This window comes from Macrobrachium rosenbergii, chromosome 18 (genome assembly GCF_040412425.1).
Source record: "Macrobrachium rosenbergii isolate ZJJX-2024 chromosome 18, ASM4041242v1, whole genome shotgun sequence".
Classification (NCBI taxonomy): domain Eukaryota; kingdom Metazoa; phylum Arthropoda; class Malacostraca; order Decapoda; family Palaemonidae; genus Macrobrachium; species Macrobrachium rosenbergii.
Window position 1 is genome coordinate 2,199,234 of NC_089758.1, and position 27,500 is coordinate 2,226,733.

General features: G+C 37.7%; 1 protein-coding gene across 1 annotated transcript in view; it reads right to left on the reverse strand.

Annotated features, from left to right (window-relative positions):
• The window catches only part of LOC136848026 (DNA-binding protein D-ETS-3-like), a 282,273-nt gene that overhangs the window by 32,063 nt on the left and 222,710 nt on the right, over nt 1-27,500 (reverse strand). Inside the window, exon 8 of the mRNA XM_067120065.1 lies at nt 6,347-6,418. Coding sequence (XP_066976166.1) covers nt 6,347-6,418 — 72 coding nt within the window. The remainder of the gene's footprint in view (nt 1-6,346; nt 6,419-27,500) is intronic.

Sequence of the window (27,500 nt, forward strand, 5' to 3'; positions counted from 1 at the left end):
ATACAACTGAACATGCAGATTACTTAGATCGTGGAAAATGTCATCTGATTCTTCCCAGCTCCTGCAGACCGGGCATATTATAACCAGTCAGAACGAACAAATGCTTCTCTCATGTTAAAAGACTGATGACTTTTTCTAAATATCTGGTAACGGGCGATATCGGTAACTACTAGAGAGAGAGGGTCTCAAAATTGCAAATCTTTTTGAAGTTGATGTATGAAAATGAGCACGACTGAACGGTCATTGTTGATGGAGCTGAAAAACAAAATGTTTTTTTGAGGATTTTGAAGACGAAAATCCAGCATGGAATTGAAAAAGAGGCAGCGTGTTACGAATGGGTGGGTACCTAAGGCTCTGTCAGTCCAAGTCCCGCGTTTGTTAGGTCCATCGTTGCGGCTACAATTCAGCAACGAAATTTGACAGATTCTCACACCTTAAGTGTTTCTGGGACATGAAATGCTGATAACAACTTCAGAGGGAAATCTAGTCACTGTTTTGTATGGATATCGGAAAACTCTGCACACTAACACAAATATTTGCATCCAAGATGAGATGATTGCAAAGGGTACCATAAATTCCTCCGCTAATAGCAATGGTTATGCCGGAGTTTGAAAATTGCCACCTTCCACACAACTATCCCTCCAAGAGCAATTATCATCAAGAGTTAACCTTCCTGGGAAGTCTCTCTCTCTCTCTCTCTCTCTCTCTCTCTCTCTCTCTCTCTCTCTCTCTCTCTCGCTTCTAACAGTCTGCTCGCCTTGAGCCCTTTGAAAATGGGTCTCTTTAAAAGTGTGATTTTGCCCAAATATTTGTTTCTAGCAATTAGTTTTCGGCACGTGGCATCATCACTCTCTCCCGCTTCTTACAGCTTAGGTAAGTCTTCTTCCTGCTTCATCAGCCTACGTCTGTCTGTCTATGTCGAATCACCACTCGTGTGATTTACCCTCCGTCACCTCTGACATTATGCATTCCGAGGGAGTCACAGCCTTAGAGGGGGAATAGTTATGTTCATCAGTTCTCCTCTGACTGCCCCTCCTTCTTCAGCATAGACGCAGACCACGTACTTGCATTCTGATCTCTCGAAGCCATGAAGAGCTTTTCTTTTCATTTAGAACTGGTAGGGAATGACTACTGTACGTATGTTGCAAGCGCGTACCGTTAAAGTTCAGTTGCTGGTGATTTTAATGTTGCCCTGGAGCTTTCAATATGAAGACCAACAGATCTGCATCATCCTTAAAAATGCTTCAGGGGATTTCATTCAAAGGAATTAAAATGGGGCGTATTAATTTCAGCTGAAAATTTACATGCAAACACTATGTGCGTGTGGAACTAAAACTGTAACAAGTGGGTCTATTGCACTCTTTTCTTCCTAGCCCCACTTTCGTTTTTTCTTTCGCTCTTTCCTCTTGGCCACATCATTTCCAGCCTTCATCAAGAGAAACAAACCAAGCGTAAGAAGATTGAGGATTATACAGAATTCTAAGAAAGGGAAGCAAAGTCTTCCGCCTTCCAGAAGAGGGCACCCTCCAAATACCCTGGAATGCTGAAATCTGCCCCTCAGAGAAGGACGAAAGTGTCATATAAAATAGAAGCGAATTTTAACGTATGATATTAGATGCATAAACTCATAGGTCATTTAAACCATCTGGATTAGTTTTCCGGATTTAATTGGTGAAAGTTGCTTGCGTGTATGTGCTTGAATATACGTTTGCCTTGTTGGAATTAAGAAAAAGACGAAGGCTGAAAATGTGAGATAAGATTTGGAAGGATAAGTAAGAATCCCATACAAAAAGAAACGATTTCCAGGAAAACCTTTCAAGATAATTTTAAGCCAATTGGCAATAGGAAGGAAATAATCCAGGATTTGGAAACAGAGGCGCAGGAAGAATAAACAAGCAAAGAAAAAAACTGTTTCCCAATCTGAGGAGGATAACGACCGAACAATAACACGGACGAACAAATTGAATTACCTCGTCATCGACTTCTCCTTTCCAGCCACCTCTTCTCTTGCTACGAGAGAGAGAGAGAGAGAGAGAGAGAGAGAGAGAGAGAGAGAGAGAGAGAGAGAGAGAGAGAGAGAGATTTCAGTTGCGCAACAAAAGCAAAAACGAGATGAAAGGAAATCAGAAGGATTGGCATTACCTGGGAACATATAATTTGTTTGTTGCCTGAACAACGTTACCTAAAAGGAAGAAGAAGAAGAAGAGGAAGGGACGATGATCACTGCAGAGTTTCTGAAGATTAAAAATGTAAGTCAGTGCATTTAATCATCAGTGAAAGCTCACAGTATTATGACAATTAGTCAAGAAGTAAAGAATAATAAGAGAAAAGGAAATCAGATAAAAAAAAACATAACAAGAAAATTAGCAACATCGCTTTGATTAATAGCGGATTAAAAAATACTTTATAATAAAAAAATATGCAGACTATCATTGCAAATTCAGTTCACGGACGAGAAGAAAAATGAGGAGAAAAAAATCAAATGTGCAAAAAAGAACAAAACAGAAATACGAGAAAAGAGGAGAGAAATGGAGACATTGCCCAAAAATTCTGAAAGGGAAAAAAGAGCCGAGCAAAAGGACCAGAAGCCCATCACAACCGGGCGCGACACATGCTCATTACAGTTTCATTATATTTTGATAATGGGGTCATTATGAATCAATAACGGCTTCTGAATGGGAACTGTCCGAGAGCAGTTAGCGCGCTAATTGCAAACAGTTGCGTCTCATTGTGTGGCGGGACGGAGCGCGTATGGAATGGAGTCTCTCCAAGGACAGGGCCATCAGGAGGAACTGCTCTCTCGTTCTCGAGGAGTGGGAGAGTTGTTGGAGGACTTTCATTTCATCTGCGTTCACATTCTTTAAATCATGTGGGATCGCACAAATGCACACCTATTTGCGTGTACATATCCCTAAACAGATACACATATATATAAAAATCTATATTATATATATGTATATATATTATATATATATGTATAATATATATCTATCTATCTATCTATCTATCTATCTATCTATATATATATATATATATTTGATATACATACAATATATTTTGTACACACACACACAATAATGAAACACACACACACGTCAGACGTTTAAGTAAGCACAAGATCGTCAACGGCTTATACTTCTCCCAATCTTGGCCTGTGACCTGAGCAACAGGCCTCTTCCCGAGGGCGTCGCCTCCTTGCGACCTTCGCAGTTGCATCCTTTCTCCTTCGGGAGGGGGGGGGGGCCGTTAACTCTGAAATCCTTTCCACGTGTTTATTCACCTTTTTCTCCACGACTTCGTAAACTGCGAGTATGTGACAAGTAGTAGAATCCCTATAGTCTCCTTCCATGGTCTTCCTGGATTGTGAGAGAGTTTCCTACTATGCGGAAAGTGGTTTTGTCAGTGCTGCGAAACACGACAATCCTCTTTATCCCAATCCATTCTGTGGTTCTTTCTCCAGCAATGTTTTGCCATGGTTGAGGACTGATTGAAATTTCTGATATTCTGTTTGTGGTGTTTGGCTCGTTTTTTACATGTTTTGCTAGTCTGTCCGTTATATGTCTTGTCACATTTTTTTACGATTTTGATTCTTAATATATAAATATATATTATTATATATACATATATACAAACACACATATTTCTAACATATGCGTGTATGTATACATATATAGAGCTAAGCACACACACACACACACACACACACATATATATATATATATATATATATATATATATATATATATATATATATATATACATACATACATACATACATACACATACACACACGCACACACACACACACACACACACATATATATATATATATATATATATATATATATATATATATATATATATATATATATATATTGTGTATTTGAATTTTTGTGAAGGAACCTAATTAGTCGTAATATATAATTACACTATTCTTACTTAGTAAGTAACTACCTTACTAGTAAGCCCAACAACATCCTGAACGACAAACAACAAAAACAATAAAAGTCTTACTTGTCACTAATGTCCTTGTACTCTCGAAATAAGACTGACGAATAATATGAGCTGCTTGCGCGCGCGTATGATTGTGTACGAGGTCAACAGAGCGAACCGTTATGTGGTGTCACGTTACCGTTCAGTTGTGGGCGGACAGTCATATTGGCTTAGCGCCACCCGGAGATCCATTACTGAGTGGGCAGTAGCCAGCTGATGACGACGATATCCAACCAGTCTCCTGTCATTTCCTGAACACTCTGTGCTTGGAGTGGCTCCCCTGGGCCTCCTCCCCCTCCTCCTCGTCTGTTCCATTTCTTGATGCTTCCAGGGATGGGATTCATAACTAACAAGAACTTGCATCCATGCATGGCGGATGAGCGCTCAGGTCGATTAAAAGCTTACTTGAGGTCTCCTCAGCAGCTCTGTACCTAAAGCAGCTAAGTACTGTATGCGCACGTCATCGTTAAAGACTACAATGAAATGGATTCCCTAAAAAGCTAAAATATATTGCAAAGTATCTCTTTGGATATTGGTTCCTTTACGATAAACGACAGTAGCCTTGTGGAAGGATGATGCCAACGACTTTTCAGGATTAAGAAATGTAGGTATTGATAATCTTACGGAGGAGCAAAATGAATTAAAAATGTTGCCAACGAACCCTGCGTCTGAAGGGACACATGAAAGTGGGATGATATTAAAATAAAGGGACAATAAGTTTGGGTAATTATCATGGAGGAAGTAAAACTGAAAGAGTTGGCTGAGACGAAATACACACACATACACAGACAGACAAACAAACAGACACACACACACACACACACACATATATATATATATATATATACTCGTATATATATATATATATATATATATATATATATATATATATATATATATATATATATATACATATATATATATATATATATATATATATATATATATATAGTATATATATATATATATATATATATATATATATATATATATATATATAATATAATTATCAAGGCACTTAACATCAAATGCACTTTACACTGACAATTACTTTCACTTAAAGTAAATTAAAATTTATAAATGCTTATGTCCTGGTCAGGATTCGAACCTAGGACTTCGGTTTAGCAAGAAATATAGGGATTCGAACCTAGGACTTTGGTTTAGCAAGAAATATAGAGAATCGACCATACTTATGTAAATGAGTGGCATATTTGAATATTACATCGGGAACTTTTGCAAAGCTTAAAGTTGTACTGAAGTAAAGGCTTGTAGAAAAGTAAATTCGTAACTGCACACACACACACATATATAATATATATATGCATATATTTCCCAGTACTAACAAATAAAGTTTAGAATAGAACTAACAATAAGAAAATGTGCATCAGCTAAAATGGGAAAAATTGATACTTACAGTACTATGCTCCCCTTACCCTCAAAAGGAAGAAAGAGAGAGAGAGAGAGAAGACTACTACCATGTCTAAAAACTCGTATCTGTGACATGTTGGAGATGACATTCAAAACCCCTCACTCTCAGTCATCCATAAATAAAAAATGAATCTGCCTGAAGCTCAAGTGTCCTGCATAGAGTTATATATATGTGTGTGCGTGTGTATGATGAAATCTTTTGCGAGTATTTTTAATTGCTGTTATGTCTCACCTTATCGTAAGATCAGCGCCCTACATAAACTCTGTTCTAAACTTGATTTGTTAGTACTGGGAAATATATGCATACACATGGACATATATATGGACATATATATATATATATATATATATATATATATATATATATATATATATATATATATATATATATATATATATATATATATATGTATATATATATATGTGTGTGTGTGTGTGCAGTTACGAATCTATTTCCATTCAAGCCTTTACTTCAGTACAACTTTAAGCTTTGCAAAAGTTCCCGTTGTAATATTCAAATATGCATACATATAAATACTTACACTATGCAACTGTGAATGTAATCTCAATGGTACGAGAAAACAGTCAGCGTTGTTATCTTGTTATCTGTAAGTGCCAATAATTGTCACAAGATTGAGAGAAAGCGGAAAACGGCTTTTGAGCTACGCTAATAATTTCATCCCCCAAAAAAGCTTGTCTGGGTGTTGCATTATTATGGCTGCGCGACTTTTAAAGTCACCGTTCTTGCACACACTTTGACGACGACTCTCGCATTGTGTGTGTAAACACTCCGGATGGTGAAACTAAGAACGGATATCTTATAAGCTTTCTAAATCATATGCACTACCCGTTTAGTGTGTGGAACTGCGGCCGGGGAATAAATGCAACGGTCTATCACCTCTCTCTTTTCCTCAGTTGAACTTACCTGGCTGTCGCAGATGTGGGCTGTGTGCATCTAGAGTTGACTTTGTCATGCCCAGTCCGTTGTGTGGGTATCCTGAAACATCACAAAGAAGAAGATATGGATTAAACGGAACTATAGAAACTGGGTCAACTGATAGCTTCAGAAAGCAGTATTGGTCACTATGTACGTAAACTGAAAGTATTTTGTAAAACATTGAGGATGATATCAATTGTAAAAGTGCACTTCATGTTAAGGTAATGTCTGTTCGTTTAAGAAGAATCGCCATCAAGAGGAGAAGGTTCTACAAAAATTCTGGCATGAAGTTCCGGTCTCGTTATTGAAATGATTCGGTGGTTCGATATAGCGACATATGCCCGTTATTTAGCTTCCATTTCCGTTTTCGAAAAATCCATAATGGCTACGTGAAGTTTGTTTTTCTTATTATATAGATCGGAAAAATCTAGCAATGGCCGAAATTAAGGAAAAGAAAATAAAAAAAAGACAGATTTGAATGAATCACGAATGACATTCTTATAGTGATTATGAAATCTGAATACTTTTGTGTTGCCATGGTCAGCGGCGTACCCTCCACCAAGGAGGACTCCGAATATGGTGGAATGAACAACTCATCACATTCCCTGGAACAAAACAGCAGCAACAGCAACAACAACAATAACATCGTCGACACAATAGTATTAACAGGACACCTGTCGAGGTCCTTTTGTTAAGCCCTGCTTATTATTACATTCGCTTTTTTCTCTCTCTTTGTCTCCTCACCCTTTTGTTTGTTTCACTTGACAGATGGCGTATGCCTGCGCGCGCGCGCGTGTGTGTGTGTGGGAGGGAAAGTATGTATATATGTACAGTATGTGTGTATATATATATATATATATATATATGTATGTATATATATATATATATATTGATTAACATGGGAGCGTCCGTTTCAATGAATCTGTATTTACAGTTTTTAACCGTGTATATGAAATGACTCGTGCACAGAGATACAAATACAAACATACATTCATATATGCACCCACAAACACATACACAGGCACACACATACACACACACACACATACACACACACACACACACACACATATATATATATATATATATATATATATATATATATTGATGTTTATCTATTCCTTTATTCGATAATGGCATTAAAATACCATACATCGGATTTGAAGAAGAGTCCTGATGAAGACAGTAAGTCGCAGCGCAAATAATCAAACCGATTAGTGAATAAAGTGTAATGAAATGTTAAATGAACGGGAATGTGTTAAGATATTACAAGTAACTAAAAGAAGACAATATGTGACGTCTTGTTTATATTATTTAATTAATCAGGAACGAAATACAATTATTTTATTTCTATTTATTTGATATTTGTATGTCCTAATGTAGTGCAGCAGACGAATTGTTTTGAGAATTACGCAGTGAATCTACAAAGTTTTATCGAACAATCGTTTTCAGTTGAAGGAGGTGATTGTTATGTTATTATTCGAGACGCTTTTTATTAACTTCTTTAAGAAAAGGCTGAAGATCTTATATATATATATATATATATAAATATATATATATATATATATATATATATATATATATATATATATATATATATATATATATATATATATAAATGTTTATCGTTTGATTTCATCTGATTACAGCAAAACCGTCCGTGAGGCCAGGTATAACTTCATCCCGAATTAATCAAAAAAAGGAGTTTTACGATGGGACCGCACGGCCACACAACCTTCCTTCTCTATACGACTGTCTGTTTGTCACCAGTGGCTGTCACTACCCTCTTCTTTTAGGACTCCCCACCCCATTTTTACTTTCCCTTCTCCCTCTTCCTTTTTTTTCGGCCGTTTCCCCCCTCCCCATCTCTGTATTTATGCATGAATGCCCTTTTTGATCCGAGTTCGCACTTGGCATAGCCATCTCTCGATCTCCCCCCCTCCCCCCCAACAACCATAAGCCTCCTCGTCTTATGTTCTAAATGGCAGCTTCGTTCTAATGGCATACTTCTAAGGCTATCGGAGGGAAAACAAGATGTCAACCGGTGATTAAAAGGGATCTGTGAAGAAGAAGAAGAAGAAGAAGAAGAAGAAGAAGAAGAAGAAGAAGAAGAAGAAGAAGAAGAAGATGAAGAGCTGTGGGCAAGTGGCTGCATCGCTGCTTCGTCTTCATGGAATTAGTCATCTCGAAAGTAAGGCAAAGAAGCACACGATCACTGATTTTCATAAAGTACCCCACCTTCAAACTTTTGGAATCAGAACTTCACAGCAGGAATTCCATAAGAAATGAGCTTTGGAAACAGAGGACCCTCTCTTGAAAGGTTGAAATAACCATCTTTAAGTCTGGCAGAAAATGCACCGCCATCATTCACATGAAACCAAACATATTCATAGGTTCGTCTTTCTGTCTAATAATCTAAATGAGACTTTAGTAGATCAGAATCAGTTTTAAAGGCCAGCATTGTCTTTCATCTTTATATTTACAACTGTTTTAGTAGCGGCTGAGCATTAATCTGCTGCGGTTTTGAAAGAACCAAAACAGTAGTCTCTCCAGTGACCATTGTCTTGTTTACCACATTATCTCATTTTCACTTGTTTATGTTAGTTTCTTTCTTCTTTTGTTTTCTTCTTCAGTGACCTTTGCCCTTCTGAAAGGAAATAGAAGAGAACATCTCGATAAAGAGGAGAACAAGGGATGATGCCTTTATCCATTGCTTCACGCTGTTCTGCTGTCTGTTTGTACATCTACTTGGTCGTCTGGGCAGCCCACATCGACCCTTCGATCCAGCTCTCTAGGAATGTGACGCCTGTCTGTCCACTCGCTCTCTGTCTCCCCGATTAATGGCTCTTGATACGTTACTACTGAGTGTGTGGGTGTTTTTGTGTGTGTCTGTCTCTTGATGCGTCTTTCTGTCTGCCAGTCTCTTGTTGCTTTCCTTCTGGTCCCCTCTTTCAGCGTTCATCAGCGCCCCATTTATCACTCTGCTTCTTTTCCACTTTTCTCTCGTCTCCCTCTATGGCTTTCCCCTCTCCCTTCGCGCTCTACTTCCTGTTTACTCTCGTCTCCCCTCTTTGCTTCAGCTTTGCCAGGGTTCTCTCACGCATCATTTTTTATTGGAGTTATCCCTTTATTTCCTTTCCAACAAGGGGGAGAAAATGGCAGATAATTCCATAGTCACTCTGGGTACAAGTTGTTGGCAGGTTTTAATCGCTGTCTCCCTTTCACTCTCTCTCTCTCTCTCTCTCTCATTCTCTCTCTCTCCCTCCAGCCTCCGTGTGTGTGTGTGTGTGTGTGTGTGTGTATATATATATATATATATATATATATATATATATATATATATATATATATATATATATATATATATATATATATATATATATGCACACATATATATATATATGTATGTATGTATATACAATGCATGAGTTCCTGGTCTGTTTAGTTTTTTTTATAATCATGTCCGATATCTATTACCAGTGTTTTTCACTTTACACCCACATTCTTTAAAAACGCAACAAAGTAATTTCAACGTCGTCACGACGAATGGTCAATTTGAAATGAAACTGCAATGTAGTCTAGAGTACGAATCAAATTTCCCTCAAGACGCCTCAGGAATTATTCTTTGGCGACTCCTTCAGAGGCTTGTGGGCTTCGCCTGTCATTTGTTACAAGGTTAAATATGTCCGCCGATCTTTCTCGTCAAGCGCACTTTGTTCACCTGTTCTGCCGCTTTCTTTCGCTCTCTCCATTCGTCTCGTTTTATATACTTCACGTCATTTTGACTGTCCACCTTTCCCCCGGATTTTGTGCATAGTGTCCAGTTTAAGTCCTTCATCTTTCATGATACTCAGACCTCGGGCATGAAAGATTTCTTGACCATTGGCGAAGAATGGGCCTGTGATTTTATTATGTCTGACTTTCCACTTTAATTTAAATTTTCCTTTAATATTCATCTTTATAAATAAGACGATATCGCGCGCGCGCACACACACACAAAAATAATCAACACACAATCACGTGTGGAACAGAAATAAATTTCTGAATCACCCCAGGATCGAACCCAGGTCTTTCAATTGAAAGGCAAGAGCGCTGCCCACTGGGCCATACAAGTCTAACACACACACACATATATAATATATATATATATATATATATATATATATATATATATATATATATATATATATATATATATAGAGAGAGAGAGAGAGAGAGAGAGAGAGAGAGAGAGAGAGAGAGAGTATTCATATGCACATATTCAGACAGAGAACGTGAAAGTGAAACGAAGTTCGACGTACAGAGAAATTCGAGGCAACTGCTGTGTGTTCTCCGCTGCTACCTCCAGCCTACCTCTGATTGCCAGCTCCCTGCCCTTGCCTCTTTCCTCTGACAAATCCTAATGGTTAGTCTACGTAAGAGGTGCTCCCCTTTAAATCGCCCAGCCATTAACTTCATTTGGCAGAGGACGCCTACACAACTATTACCATGCCAATGTCGATGATGATGATGACGACGACGATGATGATGATGATGACGATGAGTTTTTTAGTCATCTTCAACTCTTTCCTTTAATATTGCGATGGCTATTCGCAACCACGACCCCGACTTACTGTACGAATATTTAGCCACACTCAAATGGCTAGACGCAGCCCTCACGCTGGTATACGACCTTTGTGCTGTCTGTCTTTTGTTTTGGGCCTTTGAAAAGGTTTGTGCCTTTCTTTATTTCGCATAATCTTGCTTTGCTGGATAAAATCTCTTTATTTTCGACATGATGAATCTCACGTTTACGCGGTATTTACATTATTTCTTATCAGTCTCTACCGGCACGACAACTTGGAGAAGAAACAGCCGTGATCATTTTTAATGACATGAAATTCAGAAACGGAAGACTGACGGCTCGACAGACAGGTTCCCAAACTAAGGTACGCACTAACCAACTTTTGCTATTGAAACACTTAATTATATTAAGGAAATCCCTAAAAGAATGACTTCTTTCACTCTACAACACTCCAAGCACCATTGTTATCGTTATTCCGGACTTCGGAAACAGTAACTCTCTCTCTCATGATGAAGCGGCTAAATAAACGGCGTTCGTCTCCTCTCCAGCCCCAATCGTTGGGCAGTCCGAAGAGAGAGAGAGAGAGAGAGAGAGAGAGAGAGAGAGAGAGAGAGAGAGAGAGAGAGAGAGAGAGCGGGGATTTTTTGTAAAGGGAAAGGGGCGGTAGGTTCACATCCTGTAATTATTCATTTTACCTTCAAATTTAGGCTAACTAGACCATTTTCATGGCGAGATCAGATTTTGCGAGAAACAGTGTTGAAACACAGCGTTAATAACCCCTGCTAAATTACGTCTGTGGCCTAAACGTCGGATCCAGCGAGAATATACACAACGCACAGCCACTCCATAAAATCACTGGAATAATTCGCTTCAAGCAAGCAGGGCCAACTTGCATATTAATTACGAAGCATTACTGCGCTCAGCTGCAGCAGTCTGCCACTTCGGATTTTTACCAGGTACTTAAGTGCGCTGTGTTTCATAGACAATCAGAGATTCAATTCACGCGTCAAAGTCGCTCATCACAAGAAAAAATGAGATTCATAAAAAAAATCTTATCTTTAGAGCGAACGTCTACAGATTTCTGTATTCACTCTTTTCCAGGTGTCGAGACAACGACTGTCGAAGAACCGCATCCAAAATGCAGAGGAGGGAGGGACGCCCTATGAATTGAGCCGAAGTCGAGTCCAACGCAGCGGCCTGTTTACAAAACGCGATGGCACGCTGCTCTGGGCGCACGTGGTTCATGCAAAACACATACAGATAAATTAAGGATGCTAAAATTAGCTTTTTTTTCTGTCACTTTTCGAGAATATTCCGCCGGGTAATCTCGTTAATATGATGATCAGCTAACAGGTTCATTTCGAATTTTACAAAGTTTGTGGCCATTTTACAATCTAACGGATAAACAAGCGACAGGGTTATTAATGCAACTCAAATCCACAGCGGCATACTTGCACACGTATGTCTACCTATCTATCTAAAAAAAAAGAAAGAATATATATATATATATATATATATATATATATATATATATATATATATATATATATATATATATATATATATATATATATATATATATATATATATATATATATATATATATATATATATATATATATATATATATATATATATATATATATATATATATATATATATATATATATATATATATATATATATATATATATATATATATATATATATATACACCATACAGGAACAATAAAATGCAGCCTATTTCCACTGACAAATTACATAACGTAAAACCTGAAGGTCTGACAGACAGAATGTCAGTTCCCAGAACCCGAGAAGAACATAGACTTTAAGACGGTAATAAGTCTGAAAATGAACATTTTTCCGCCCCTCAGACTCCTGAAATGAAGAGCAAACAAAGCATACCCACTCTAAATTCGATTTAGCAAGGCTCGAAGAGTAAAGGCATTAGTCTTAAAACATTTAAAGAGTCAATTTTCAGGTTAAAATCCAGTTTAAACTGGTGCATCAAATATGTCATATAAGAAAATTGACCTGGCACATCCTGAACGATAGCACATAACTGTGTCGTTGATCAGCTTTAAGGTATATCAGGCTCCTATTAACAATCAAAGATACCTCATAATATTCAGAATAATATCAACGTATTTTCAAGACGATAAAGAAAACCTCAACATAATGATTCGATTTCTTAGCTCTCTCTTTCTCTCTCTATCTCTCTCTCTCCGATGGCTGGAACATCTTACCGAGCACAGCTCCAGGCCACACAGTCAAGAGCGTCGACGCCATATTTCAACCAGTTATGTATGCGCCGCTGGACCTCTAACTACTTTGTTCCTTCTACTACTCAGCCTTTACAATACCCACCCCCATTTCCTCCCTCAGAATTATCGCTATTCTCTCTCTCTCTCTCTCTCTCTCTCTCTCTCTATATCCAATTTTGTTTTTTTATTGTACATAGTAACTGCTTGTGACGGCTCGGGTTGCTTTCCACTTTTCCAACACGACTTTAAAATTTTTTATTTAGGAAAAGTTCTCGCCAAAGGCTCTTTTTCAGCTTAATATCTCAATTTCCGGTATGGCGTCGTCTTCCCCTCTCATATGTCAAAATTTTACTAAAGCAAACTTTTTTGCATTGACAACATTTTTCCATTTTCTGGTATTCCGTCATTTCTCTCTTCCATATAACTTCCTTCAATCCTGTTATCATCCAATCTCTCCCCCCAAAAATTCCCTTCACTCCTGACATTAATTTTATCTTTCCCCTGTTTTCATCCTGTTAACTCCTCTTTCTAATTTAAGGCTGCGCCATTCGTCATTTTTCGCGGAACGCACAACCCGCGCCTTCTAAAAGGGGTTTCTCAACTCTCTCTCTCTCTCTCAAAACAAATGAAACCTGAGGAAACGAGAGGAACAATATCAGTGCCTAAGGCAAATAATTCTGACAGTAGGGTAAGCAAACGCTTTGCCGTCTCTACACTTCTTCAACAGGAAGCAGTTCCATTTCTAGCCTCGTAATCCGTGGTCACCATTTTAATTTTCGCGGAAATGTCTCCTCACGACCTCTATTGTCTTTCCTTACCTCCTTTTCCTCCTCTTTAAATCTCATTCCCTCCTCCCCCGTTTCCCGATTCCCAATAAAAATTCACCTCCTTCTCCCCCTCTCAAACGCCCCAGAGGCGCAAACATTTGTACGGCGCAAAGGGCATTGGCTTTGAAATTGGATAACAGATTGTGTGGTATATCCACAAGTTCGCCTTTGATGTCGGCCACTCCCGAAATCACCCGCCAATCTGTCCCCTCACACACTCCCAAGGCGCCACTTCGAACTCTTGTTTTTTTTTTTTTTTTTCGACACTCGACGGTGAATTGGAATAATGTGGTTTCAAGGCTGTGTAAGTACGCTAAAGATGTACATTATATATATATATATATATATATATATATATATATATATATATATATATATATATATATATATATATATATATGTTATATATATATATTTATTATATCCGAAATTTTTTCGGTAAGTTAATGCCATTTATTATGCAGCAACAATTTTTTGTGTACAGTTAATAATAATTTTAATAATAATAATAATAACAATAATAATAATAATAATAATAATAATAATAATAATAATAATAATAATAATAAGCAGAAAGAAAGCAGAAATCCAACGGTATTTTGTTCATGAATAAGTCTACTGACTGAATATTAACTAAAGGTATTTTGTTCATGAATAAGTCTGTTGACTGAATATTAACTAAAGGTATTTTGTTCATGAATAAGTCTATTGACTGAATATTAACTATCAGTTGTTAATGTGTTTTTGGGCAGGGATTTTGGACTTCTTCCTCAGAATGAGATAAATCTAAGTTTATCTATATTGCAACGGATTTCAGCCCAAAATGCGGCAAATGTAACATACTGCATAAAATGGCCCTTATTGAAATTCCTAAAAATTTCGTAGTAGGAAACAAACTAATGAAAATGCTGAAGAAGACATGCACCCTTGAAACAACGTGTCGTTAAAACAAACTGGTATTCTAAGTAAGCGCAACAGAAAGATTAGCGATCTGTTTTCCCATCAGTCAGTGAACGGCAGCAGAAGAGTCTCTACGCGATCTTGCAGGTACAACATTACTATAATTACTAATTACTTTATGACTACTAGCATCTACAGTACATGGTACAAAGTCATTATAAAATTCTGCACGTTTTCATCCCTCGAGTGTATTTAAACTGAGGCGAATTTGTAGAGCCATGCATCAAAGGATATCTACATCGCCATTGTTCTTAGTAAGAGGAATATGTGAGTCCAAACAAAGGCAAGAGTAAAAAAAAAAAAAAAAAGTGCAAACTGGGAGAGGGAAAACGTAGAATAATCCATTTGTGAAAACTGGGAGTGGATCGTGCTACTCGCCTATTAAAGCTGATATATGTATGTACGTACAAGTCAAGTCCTAATTATGGTATTGGCAGTTCACGAAATATTAAATCAAAGTTATAACTCCTCGGCTATAAGCATCCATCAAATGATTAATAATGTTTGACAGTCGTCACTGGTATTAAGGTCTTACAAAGACAGTTTATACTGACAAAGACATGGAATAAATTTTGTGTTGTGATATTTCAGCCTCAGTATACTGTTGAGTTTCTCCACATATAAAATGTGGTCTTAGAACGTTCACAACACATTTTATTGTACCGCTAAACCAAATACAACATACTCCATGCGATTCGATTATTACCCTGCTGCCAATTTTGTTTTACGGTTAAGGTTATCAGTGCTATGCGACGTAACCCTCGAAAATTATATAATTTTAACAATTAATTGCATTTTCAAATAAAAAAAAAGGTTTATAAAAATGTTTACATTTTACATGAGACAAAGTCAAGGATCTAACTTGAGATTAACTCATAACAATAACATGAAATTTTGTCCCGTGTCCTCTTCAGTACAGGTTGACGTAACGCTGGACTAGAAAAAATAGAAAATAATCGTGCAAAAAAATAACACACACACACACACACACACACACACAAAAATCCTCTTTTGGGGGGGGGGTGTCTGGTGGCTTGACGGGAAGGGTCGTATGAAGTGGAGTCGAAATGCATTAAGCAAAATCAATGGGAGCATTATCAGAAAGTTAATGCTCGCCAATAACAGTAAAATGCCCTCTTTATTTCTCCTTTTATTTTCCTCTCGCCTGGATGCAGCAGCAGTTTCACGAATTAACTGGGCTCTTTGTCACCTTTGACGCCAATAGAAGTACAATTGGCGTAACTACAATCCTTTCCTACCTGCGAAGTCTCTTAGAAGTATTTAACGCACACACACACACATATATATGTACATATGTATATATATATATATATATATATATATATATATATATATATATATATATATATATATATATATATATACAGAGAGAGAGAGAGAGAGAGAGAGAGAGAGAGAGAGAGAGAGAGAGAGAGAGAGAGAGAGAGAGAGAGAGGATCAAATTTAAGCAAATATCAACGAAACGATTCAATGACTAAATGACCATACTAAAATCAAGTGTGTTCAGTTAGTAAAATGATTAGAAATCTTAATTCTTACATGCCAAGGCAACCAAACAAAAAACCAATAACGTGAATCGTACGATGCACTGTTTCTTTTCTCATTCAAAGGTTATAAAAGGAATTACAAGTGTAAATAGAAACATAAAAAAATAAAGGAACAGAAGGCATACGAAGAAGCACGTAAAAATCCACAAAGGTCCAACGAATCCCATCTTCGTCCCCCCAAATATAACATGAAAATAGACCTAAATAGGATATTTTTTCCTACCCTCTTCGTCTGTCCAAACCACATCACACGGACCACTGACGAACTGTTGGTGACTCATGAGGAAGGTTCCTCCTTCAATCTGCTGCTGTCCCTTGAATATACAGACTCGCACAAAGAGACCCTCCTCTGTGAACTTATTCGTGAAGGATTTGTTACTTCGGTTTATTGTCTTTATGGCAGGATTAAGGATTACTGACGGCTGAAAGATGTCATTCATTTTTGGGTTGACTCACAAAAATGCTCGACGTTCACAATAATTCACTCTCCACCTCTTTTTAGAAACGATTTTCTTTCGTCTTCTGAATATGCTTTATAATTTCTCTGTGGTATTTTTTCCTTTTCTTGTCTACGTTCACGCATCTTCCGCTTCTGCGACGATGAAACACAGAACATCTTTCCCCGGGACAAAAGAATCGCACTGAAGAGTCGTAAAGATATATGGGGCAGCATGATATCTCTTTTTCTCTCCTGTTCTCTCTATTATGTCTTTTACCACACCCTCTATACTCCATTATCATCCATCGCCCCTATGGTTGCTGTCATTTAGATGGGATGGGGTTTCTCGGGCTGTGGCGGCAGGAGATCGGCTCAGAAGCTGTGAGTCTTCTCCTTCTGCTGACTCTCCTCTCCTGACGAAGCCCGATTGAACGATGTTCACTCGTTAGGTTTTTTTTTTCTCCCCTGGCATTCATAGCTAGCATTACCCTTAGAGAAAGAAAGTATGTTGGCCCAACGTTCGACTCTCCGACCGGCCAGTGAAGAATTAGAGGAATTTATTTCTGGTGACAGAAATTCACTTCTCGTCATAATGTGGTTCGGATTCGAAAATAAGCAGTAGGTCCCGTTGCTAGGTAACCAGTTGGTTCTTAGCCACGTAAAATAAATCTAATCCTTCGGGCCAGCCCTAAGAGTGCTGTTAACCAGCTCGGTGGTCTGGTTAAACTAAGATACACTTAACTTGGTACAGCTCTGTAATGGGAATGAACTTTACTCCGTGAATGAGTTCAAACATCAGATCTGGAGTAAAGCATGAGCGAGTAAAGTTAAGTATACTTTAGTTTTACCAGACCACTGAGCTGATTAACAGCTCTCTAGGGCTGGCCCGAAGGATTAGATTGATTTCACGTGGCTAAGAACCAACTTGTTACCCAGCAACGGCACCTACAGCTTATTGTGGAATCCGAACCACATTATCTGAATTGGTTCCAAGTAAATTCCTCTAATTCTTCATTTCGGCTGGAGAGTCGAACGTATGGCCAACAGTGGGTAACGTTACTTGCTTTCCATGTGAGAACCTGAAAAGATTGATTGACACAATCAGCGCAGCGCCATTTATAAATTTACAAGTTTTCTCACCATCCAGGAGTCACAAAGTCGATTGGTCTGTGTTGATGAAATTTCCGCTCTTAGTTCACATACACACAGAGGATAAATGAAAAATGTTGTCAATGTTGGTTCAAAACAGAAGTTAGAAGATTTACAACGGAAAACAAGAAATACATCATAAGATATAACTGCTGTTAATGGTTAAGCAGAATCTCTTCCCATTCAAACACTAATGGTGCAGTTGATCTCAGGTTCAGGAATGACATATGTTTTGGGATGGATGTTTACCATTGAAACACACACACACAGAAGACAAATACACACACAAACATTGCTTTCACACCACACACAAAGATATGGGTTATATCCCGATATATAGTCATATAATATTATTTATATTGTTCAAACAACAATTATTGTGTGTTGATGATTTCATTATTCTTATTTACTCATAGAAGGGAGTTAATCCTCAGAATGAAATTTTCAAAGAAAGTCTATTACACTGGGTCATTCTTTTGCTGACACTCATCTGTTAGGATGGTTTGGGGAAAGTGATTTATGAGGGGCACAGGGAAGTTTGTGTCTGAGCAGTTGGTATTACTACATGTGTATATATGCAAGCAGTTAGCTTATATATAGGTAATATATATATATAGGTGCAGTTGTATCTAGGTTCCAATATATATTATATATATATATATATATATATATATATATATATATATATTTCCACCTGAGAGACCTGGTTCAGGGGAACATCCAGGTAAACTTGCTGAAAGAATCAGAAAATTTATTTTTATGCCGACGTTACGAAACGGAATGATAGTGATGTGTTGATGATTTCTTTCAATATATATATATATATATATATATATATATATATATATATATATATATATATATATATATATATATACATATTAATATATTTATACATATGTTTGTATTTATATCTATGTCCATGTGTATAATCAACAACTGAACGGTCAAACAAGTAAATATAAATAGTATAATGGGCTGAGAGAGAGAGAGAGAGAGAGAGAGAGAGAGAGAGATTTATACATATGTCTGTATATATATCTATGTCTTATGTGTATAATCAACAACTGAACGGTCAAACAAGTAAATATAAATAGTATAATGGGCTGTATAATCAACAACTGTATAATCAACAACTGAACGGTCAAACAAGTAAATATAAATAGTATAATGGGCTGAGAGAGAGAGAGAGAGAGAGAGAGAGAGAGAGAGAGAGAGAGAGAGAGAGAGAGAGGCCAAACCCTTCGCACCAGATTCTCCGAGGAAAAACAGAAGGTCCAATTTAGCAAAGTGTGCACTTTGGGACTGCTGGGCTCAGTTCTGGCTGGGCCCGGTCTCGTGCGAGGGCTACGCATCACACTTGACCGAGCCCCAACAATGGCAAGCCTTCTCACTCTTTACCACTGTGCCACTCGAACACCCCATTTTTTGCTCCGATTCCCTAACTGAAACCTGCGCCGCTTCTTTTTGTAGCGTACGCTTGGGAAGGGTAAACTCTGCGGGAGCAACGTTGTCTTCTTGTATTTAAGAGCTCTAAAACAGGTTTTCAAGTAGTGGTCAAGTATGAGTTAGTCGTAATTTCATCATCAGAAACAATTTTGCATTTACGGTATTCCAATTTGGATAATGAGTGCAAACGGAAGTATTTTTGAGGCCGAGATGACACCACTAATGACTATGCGAATACCCAATGCCCTCAAAAGGGCAAATCAAAAGCAGATTGGAAAATAAACGGCTCTGCTGAAATTCCAAACTTTCCAACGATATTAAAACCAGAAACATTATTATCTTCTTGTTTATTTTTAAAACGAAGAATTAGAAAAGAAGGCAGTTCATTCAATGACAAAGTGGCCGCAGTGGCACAGCTTTCGTTTTAAGCTAACTCGAATCTCTCATCCGACCACCCAGAAAAACATACGATCAACAACAGTAGATAAATGCGACCCTCAAATTCTCGAGGGAAGGAAAACGCACAAGGTTCGTCCAGGCTATTGTAAAGATAGATTTCATGCAACCTCTCAGAATTCATTCTGACTTAATTTTAAGAGAGAGAGAGAGAGAGAGAGAGAGAGAGAGAGAGAGAGAGAGAGAGAGAGAGAGAGAGAGAGAGAGAGAGAGAGAGAGAATTGCTGTAAAGTCTCCCATTTTACTTTTATTTATCAAACAACAGATGCTTTAGACGACTCTCTACATGGCCATGACTGACCTACTACCATGCACACGAGCCGAGCTATGGATTACAGAGCAGATGCGAAGTTTCAGAATCTAAATTCTAAAATGGAGTGGTTAAGAGGAGTGGAATTCAGTACACTGATGAAAGCAGAATGAGTGACAGGAAAATAGGTCGAATGGTTTTCAGAATCAGCATCAAGAGTGAATCTGACTCTTCTTACGTCAACATCCGCCAAATAATTTTCAAGAGAACGCTTCCGCTTTTTCTTTAGTTTCTTCCTGAAGAAGAAGTGCGATCTACTCGTTTTGGCAAAGCACCAGCATCGATTTTCTAATGAGGAGCCACGGTGCCACTACCTAGCATCGGAGGTCTTTTGTTCCCTGCAGTGAAAAGCTGTGGCACAGTCTTCCTGGTTAGGTTGTAGCCTTGAATGCCCACAAGTTTAAGAGAGGCTGTTATGGCACTTGAGAGTGACTGCACACTTGTCCTGATCATTTTAGATCTTAGTAACAGGTTTATGTGAATGCATCTATTTGTATTTTGAAAAATTTGTTCATCTTTAAATTTTAATCATTTATATATTTTATATGCATATTGCTCTTTGCTGCTGGTCTCTGTCTTTACGTATGGGCGTTATCTACTTTAGAAGATTGCTTAGCAAGTTAATGCCCCTCTTCGTCCTATTTCCTATGAAAGACTGTTCACGCTAGAGAATAAAAACGAAGCGAATATATTAGCAGGAAAAGTGTGTCATTCTCTCATCGCTTTAAGGAAAGAATCGCGTCTCAAAAGGAAAATTAGAACCACAAGAAATGCACAAACGGTATTCATGGAAACGCAGCCAACGGGAAGAAAATTAATTTCCAAGAAGGTCTGAGCAGACTTCCCGACAGTACGTCTCACAGCCACTTTGATGTCCAAGTCGACAGGGTTTTAATTGACCTTCAATGGCCTAAGCCTCATAGAGAGAGCAGAGAGGTGTAGCAGAGTAGAAGAACGGGCAAAAAACGATGTATTACTTCCATCTCTTTGTATCTTACTAAGCGAGAAGGTAAAGAGAATAAAGAAGTTGTGGGCACTGATGCAGAAAAGGGTAAGGGGAGAGCCAGGTTGGGGTTCAAGGACACCATTTCGCCTGCAGCCCCGTGTCCATTTAAACGAAGGTCCGTCAAACAGTCAAACTCGATAAAAAAGTTGACCTCGTCAATAAGGTTTCTCTCTCTCTCTCTCTCAATCAAGGACTGGAGGCTGTCCCTTAAAGTCGTCTGGGTCCTTTGTCAATATTGGGAAGACTAAAAAGTTCGCCAAATCTTTTTCCGCGAGTATTTAACTCCTATAGAATATCTCTAATGCTATAACACATTTTGATGAAAAAGAATGATTTACGGCGACTCAACATAGATTCACACCGTTAAATATAACATTTTATCTAAATAATTTCTTCTTCTTCTTCTGAGAGAGAGAGAGAGTGCAATATGCAATTAGCGGTTATCATTACATATGCATTTCATGGCGTAATGTTGTTGTCAAAATCCTCAATAACATTATCATCCTCAAGCTTGTTGTATTTTCCGTTGTGACATTTTTACTATCATTACCGTCAATATTATTACTGCATCATTACTTCTAGCATAATCACAGCATTTCCAGTGTTGAAAGCTTCAAAAGCAGATGGCTGTTTTTCAGTCAACGTTATTAATAACGTGACACCAAAAATACCATAACTTACATAACATACCTATGCCATGAAAATTAGGGTATAATTAATTATGATACTAATCAAATGTCGCTCTTAGCGCGTATAGCGTGGAGACGGTTGATAATTACACAGTGTGAAGCAATTTCTTTCTCACACTATTTTATTACGAAAACTTTAAGAAGTAATGTCAAACCCTTAGCAATTAAATCATGAACAGAGTCCGCAAAATGTATTCTGTATATGAATCTACTTCTATGAACTGAACACCTTTTGACAATGTTATTTTTTTAGCAGTACTGTTGATCACGAAAATAAAGCGGAAGATGTAGATTCTTGCAGGTAAAGAGCGCATATCCGTTCCTTACAAAATCTCTTGATATCTTACAGTTTTTATCAGAGAGAGAGAGAGAGAGAGAGAGAGAGAGAGAGAGAGAGAGAGAGAGAGAGAGAGACTTAGCCTCCTTGTCATCAGACTTAACTCGGTAGAAATCAAACAAATTCCAATATACTAACTCTCCCCTTTTTCTTTATTGACCTCCTATTCATCTCCAGCCTTCTTATCCTCCAAATACTTTAGCAGCCTCCTTTCCTCTCTCTTTTTCCCCCTTTGCCTCGAGCGAAAGACGAAAGAAGAAGAGGTGTCGAATCTACGATTGTCCCCCCTCTGCCCAACTTACCGGTCGACTTACTCCGATCCAATAAGAGGCCAGCCATGTTGACCAAGGGATACTCTCTCTCTCTCTCTCTCTCTCAATGTCTTTTCCTGTTCACTCACTATCAGTTAATCTCCATCTTACCACCACCTTATTTTCATTCTTGGCACTAAATATTACCCCCTAAATTGATTATTGCAGTAATTTTTCTGTCAGCCGTTCCCGTAGTGTTACCTCTTGATGTACAGTCAGCTCTAGCCAGTCTGTGCTTAATTCTCTCTCTCTCTCTCTCTCTCTCTCTCTCTCTCTCTCTCTCTCTCTCTCTCTCTCTCTCACCTGAGAGAGAGCACGGAGAGGGGTTCCCATACATCTGCCCATTTCAATTCCTACGTGACAATTGAGGTGTAAAATGGCGATGGTAATTGGTGATAATTACCTGCAATTAAGCTCCAGCAATTGATCATTAGAGAAGGGGAGGCTGAAGGGAGAAACCGTGAAATGCACAGTGATGATGATGATGATGATGATGATGACGGCGATGGCGATGACGGATGCTGGAGATGGAGGAATAAGCGATAAATATATTGGGAATGATAATGATAAATGACGGTCGCTGTTTTTTCTTTTTCAGAAGAGTCGTATAACTGAAACAGTGAACACGAAAACAGAACGACTGAATTTCAGTTCATATCTATCGTGAGATCTTTAATAGAGCATATATCGATCGTGGAACGGAATCCTTTCTTATGCCTGGAACTTAAGACTGATGGAAAGAAGGAAAAAGAAGAGGAAGGAAAAAGAACGGGGGCCTGACTCGTTGTCTTGAAAGAAGGAAGCTTACAGAGGTCAGGAACAATGAGCGCGGTGAACGTGTTCCACAGAACAGCAGTGGCGGGAATGGAATTGTGACTGAATAGTAGAATGCTAGGATATTTTGATGTCCACAGACTATATAGCTGTCTGCAGGCGGAGGAAAGTTGAGGAGAGGCGAAGGTTGTCTTCCTCAGAGCGATGAAAATGTTCACAGCAATATTTCAGACAAAAATAAAAATCGTCACAACGCTGGCGATGAACCTTTCACAATAATATTACTAATGTATTCAAATGCAAACATTTACACAAAATATATATATATATATATATATATATATATATATATATATATATATATATAGATAGACAGATATAAAGATAGATAGATATAGAACTAGAGGAATTTATTTCTGGTGACAGAAATTAATTTCTCGCTATAATGTGGTTCGGATTCCACAACAAGCTGTAGGTCCCGTTGCTAGGTAACCAACTGGTTCTTAGCTACGTAAAATAAATCTAATCCTTCGGGCCAGCCCTAGGAGAGCTGTTAATCAGCTCAGTGGTCTGGTTAAACTAAGGTATACTTTTATTTATAATTGTAATATGCATATCCACTGCTGAGAAGTTTGAATCCTGTGGAAAAGTAAAGTGAATTGAATATTCATCATTTTCGATATAAAACTCAGAAAGAATAAGAACCATGGAAAATACTGCTTAGAAGTGTTCACAAGGAAGCCTTCCTTTGGAATTCCGAAGCAGACATAAGATACGCATTCAAAAATACCGAGACTAAAGTATTCGTCAAATCTCAAATGGGTTGAAGATTCACTCATTTAAAGTCTTCGACTCTGATGACACAAAACGATAACATTATCTTCAATTTATATTTTCTAACATAAGCATAATAGGACTTGTGGGAAAAGGTTCAAAATTTCCACTAATGTTGAACCAGTTTTTTAAATGAATGAAAGGAAAAACTATTTAGGACTCGATGTCAGGCTTATACACAGGGCTAAACTCTAGAATTCGAAGGCTAAAACTAATCATTAGCATCCGTGACAAATGGGAAAAAAGAATTACGCCTCAATATCATTTCTTCGACGAAAGGAGAAAATTCTGCCTCTTTTCTTTATTTTATAATTTTTTTTATTCAAAAGGAATAGAGCTTACGCGCAGTGAATGAGGGAATGGTTTCAATTATACGGTACTATAGATCTCATGAGAAGGTTATATCTCATGCCAAAATTTTAAATGTAATCTTTGGCCGCAGCTGGTAACGAAAAATGTTCAAATCACAGCCACAACCAACATCAGGTGTTTGCATAAAATAACAAGAGCCAACTTGGGGAACTTGTGCGTGTCCGGTTGCTACAAAGAAAGCATATTTCCGCTTTCACTTGGGAAAATTCTTGTAGCTCATCTCCAGGAAGTGCTTGTCTCAAGTTTCAAGTAGTTTCTGCTCTGCAACAATTTCAGCAATGCTTCGCAGCAATACGGAAATACGCGGCTTGTCAGTAATGCCTGATGATAAATCCATTTTACTTCATTATCGTCACGGCTCGAGAGCTATACTATTTCTATAAATATGAGATGATATAAAAAGAATGAATAATTCCTCACGGCGTTTGCTTCCTGGATTGCGCGTACAAATAAGCGTCGCTTCTCAGTATTGTATAGAGGGACAGTAAAATATTCGTTGAAGTGCGGCTGTTATCTGTCTGTTTACCTAAAACACACACACACACACACACACACACACACACACACACACACACACACACACACACACACATATATATATATATATATATATATATATATATATATATATATATATATATATATATATATATTTAATTTAACAGTAAACCATTCCTTCTAACAGTGGTGGCTCCAGACAGAAACAAGGCAATGGTTTCAACCTCCTTCATAATTTCATCGCTGAAATTTCCTTATCATTAACCTTTCATACAAGTACACACACAGAGGTCTCATCAACAGCACGTCTAGTCCCTTTACAAACGCTGCCTTATTCACCTCTATCTTGTATGTATAAAAATAAGTTTACAAAGAAAGCTCCTGTAAATGACAGATGGGGATTACAAAGGAAAAAATATATGCCTGGACTCCAACACAATTGAGGAATTAGTAGACATACCAAAACAGGGTTAAATATTTAAGAGGTTTTACAAAGGATTAGGTTCAATAGCTCAGAAGCAGGGACAGAAAAATTAAAAGATTATACAAGGATGGTGACCACCAAAAAAATGTTATAAAAGTACAGCTCAATAATTCTCCTTTTGGTAAACGTGGTTGTTTTTGTGGAAAGACTGGCGGGCAACAGGTTTGTGAAAACAGTGTATATGCGGAAGTATGTGAAAGAGTTATCAGAAAGGAAAGGCTTCGAAGATATTTAAGCCTTTCCTTTCTGATAACTCTTTCACATACTTCCGCACATACACTGCTTTTACAAACCTGTTGCCCTTCAGTCTTTCCACAAAAACAACCACGTTTACCAAAAGGAGAATTATTGAGTTGTACTTTTATAAAATTTTTTTGGTGGTCACCATCCTTGTATAATCTTTTAATTGTCCTGTCCCTGCTTCTGAGCTATTGAGCATAATCCTTTGTAAAATTTCTTAAATACTTAACCCTGTTTTAGCATGTGTACTAATTCTTCAATTGCGTTGGAGTCCAGGCATATATTTTTTCCTTTGTAATTCCCATCTGTCATTTACACGAGCTTTCTTTGTAAACTTATTTTTATATTTCTTCACTCTTCTAAGTAAAGGACGAAAAGTCGAAAGGCCTTGCAGTACTCCATTGTTTCTCTTTCCTTCTTTCCTACGTGGAGTTTGTTTATATATATATATATATATATATATATATATATATATATATATATATATATATATATATATATATATATATATATATATATATATATATATATATATATATATATATATATATATATATATATATATATATATATATATATATATATATATATATATATATATATATATATATATATATATATATATATATATATATATATGGACAATCAAGCTTGGAGTGGATTACTATGTATAAGTGCACCTGGCCCGGCTTTTTCGGCTTGAGTGGTACAATCCATGGCTCACGTTTGATAAGACTATTGTTCGTTCCTGGCTCACTGCTTCCCAGTCCACAGAGCTGTAAAAGGGTACCATCATCAGCTGGGGTCAAGGAAACGTGCGTCCCTCAAGGCATGGTGGGAACCAGACGGCTATAGATAGATAGATATCCAAAGATAGAGAGTGTAGAAAGTTAACTCACTATCAGCAAGAGTTAGCAATATTTATATAATATTCGACGAACGAGGTTGATTAGCGTCATCTTTCAATTCCAAATATCGGAAGAGCAATATTCGAAGACGCTCTTTCAATCTCAAAAAAGTAACACCATTCAGTTGCTAAACTCTACTCCCAGACAGAGCTGTTTTCACACTTGAAATAAAGGCTGACGTTTGTCACCTCAAAAAAAGTACCACCATTCAGTTGCTAAACTCTACTCACAGACAGAGCTGTTTTCACACATGTAATAAAGGCTGACGTTTGTCACCCTGACCGGAGATGCTTTTGAGCACGGACAGGTCTTGAGGGAGACCTGGCTCACCTCAAGGGACTTCGCCGCTTGCGAGTGAGCGACGAGACGAGAGCACAGCGCCCTGCCCTTCGCAGTCTAAGGAAGAGGAGCTGAATCTCCATTTGCAATTTGAATTACGAATCTTTGCTCTGCGGGGGTTCCAATTTCAGCAATTTCCGACCCAATTAAGACTCCGAACAAACCAATTCCTTGACGCGGAAGCCGCCGCGCTTCCCTCTCCCCATCTTGCCACCTATTTATTCACGAATATTTCACCCCCCATTACCACCTGAATTCCTCCTTAAAAAAGAGAGGGTGAGGGAAAAAAAATCCATCATCGCCATCTCTATTTTTCACCCATTAGCTCCCCATTACCTCCTCCATCCCCATTAGGGAGCGTGTG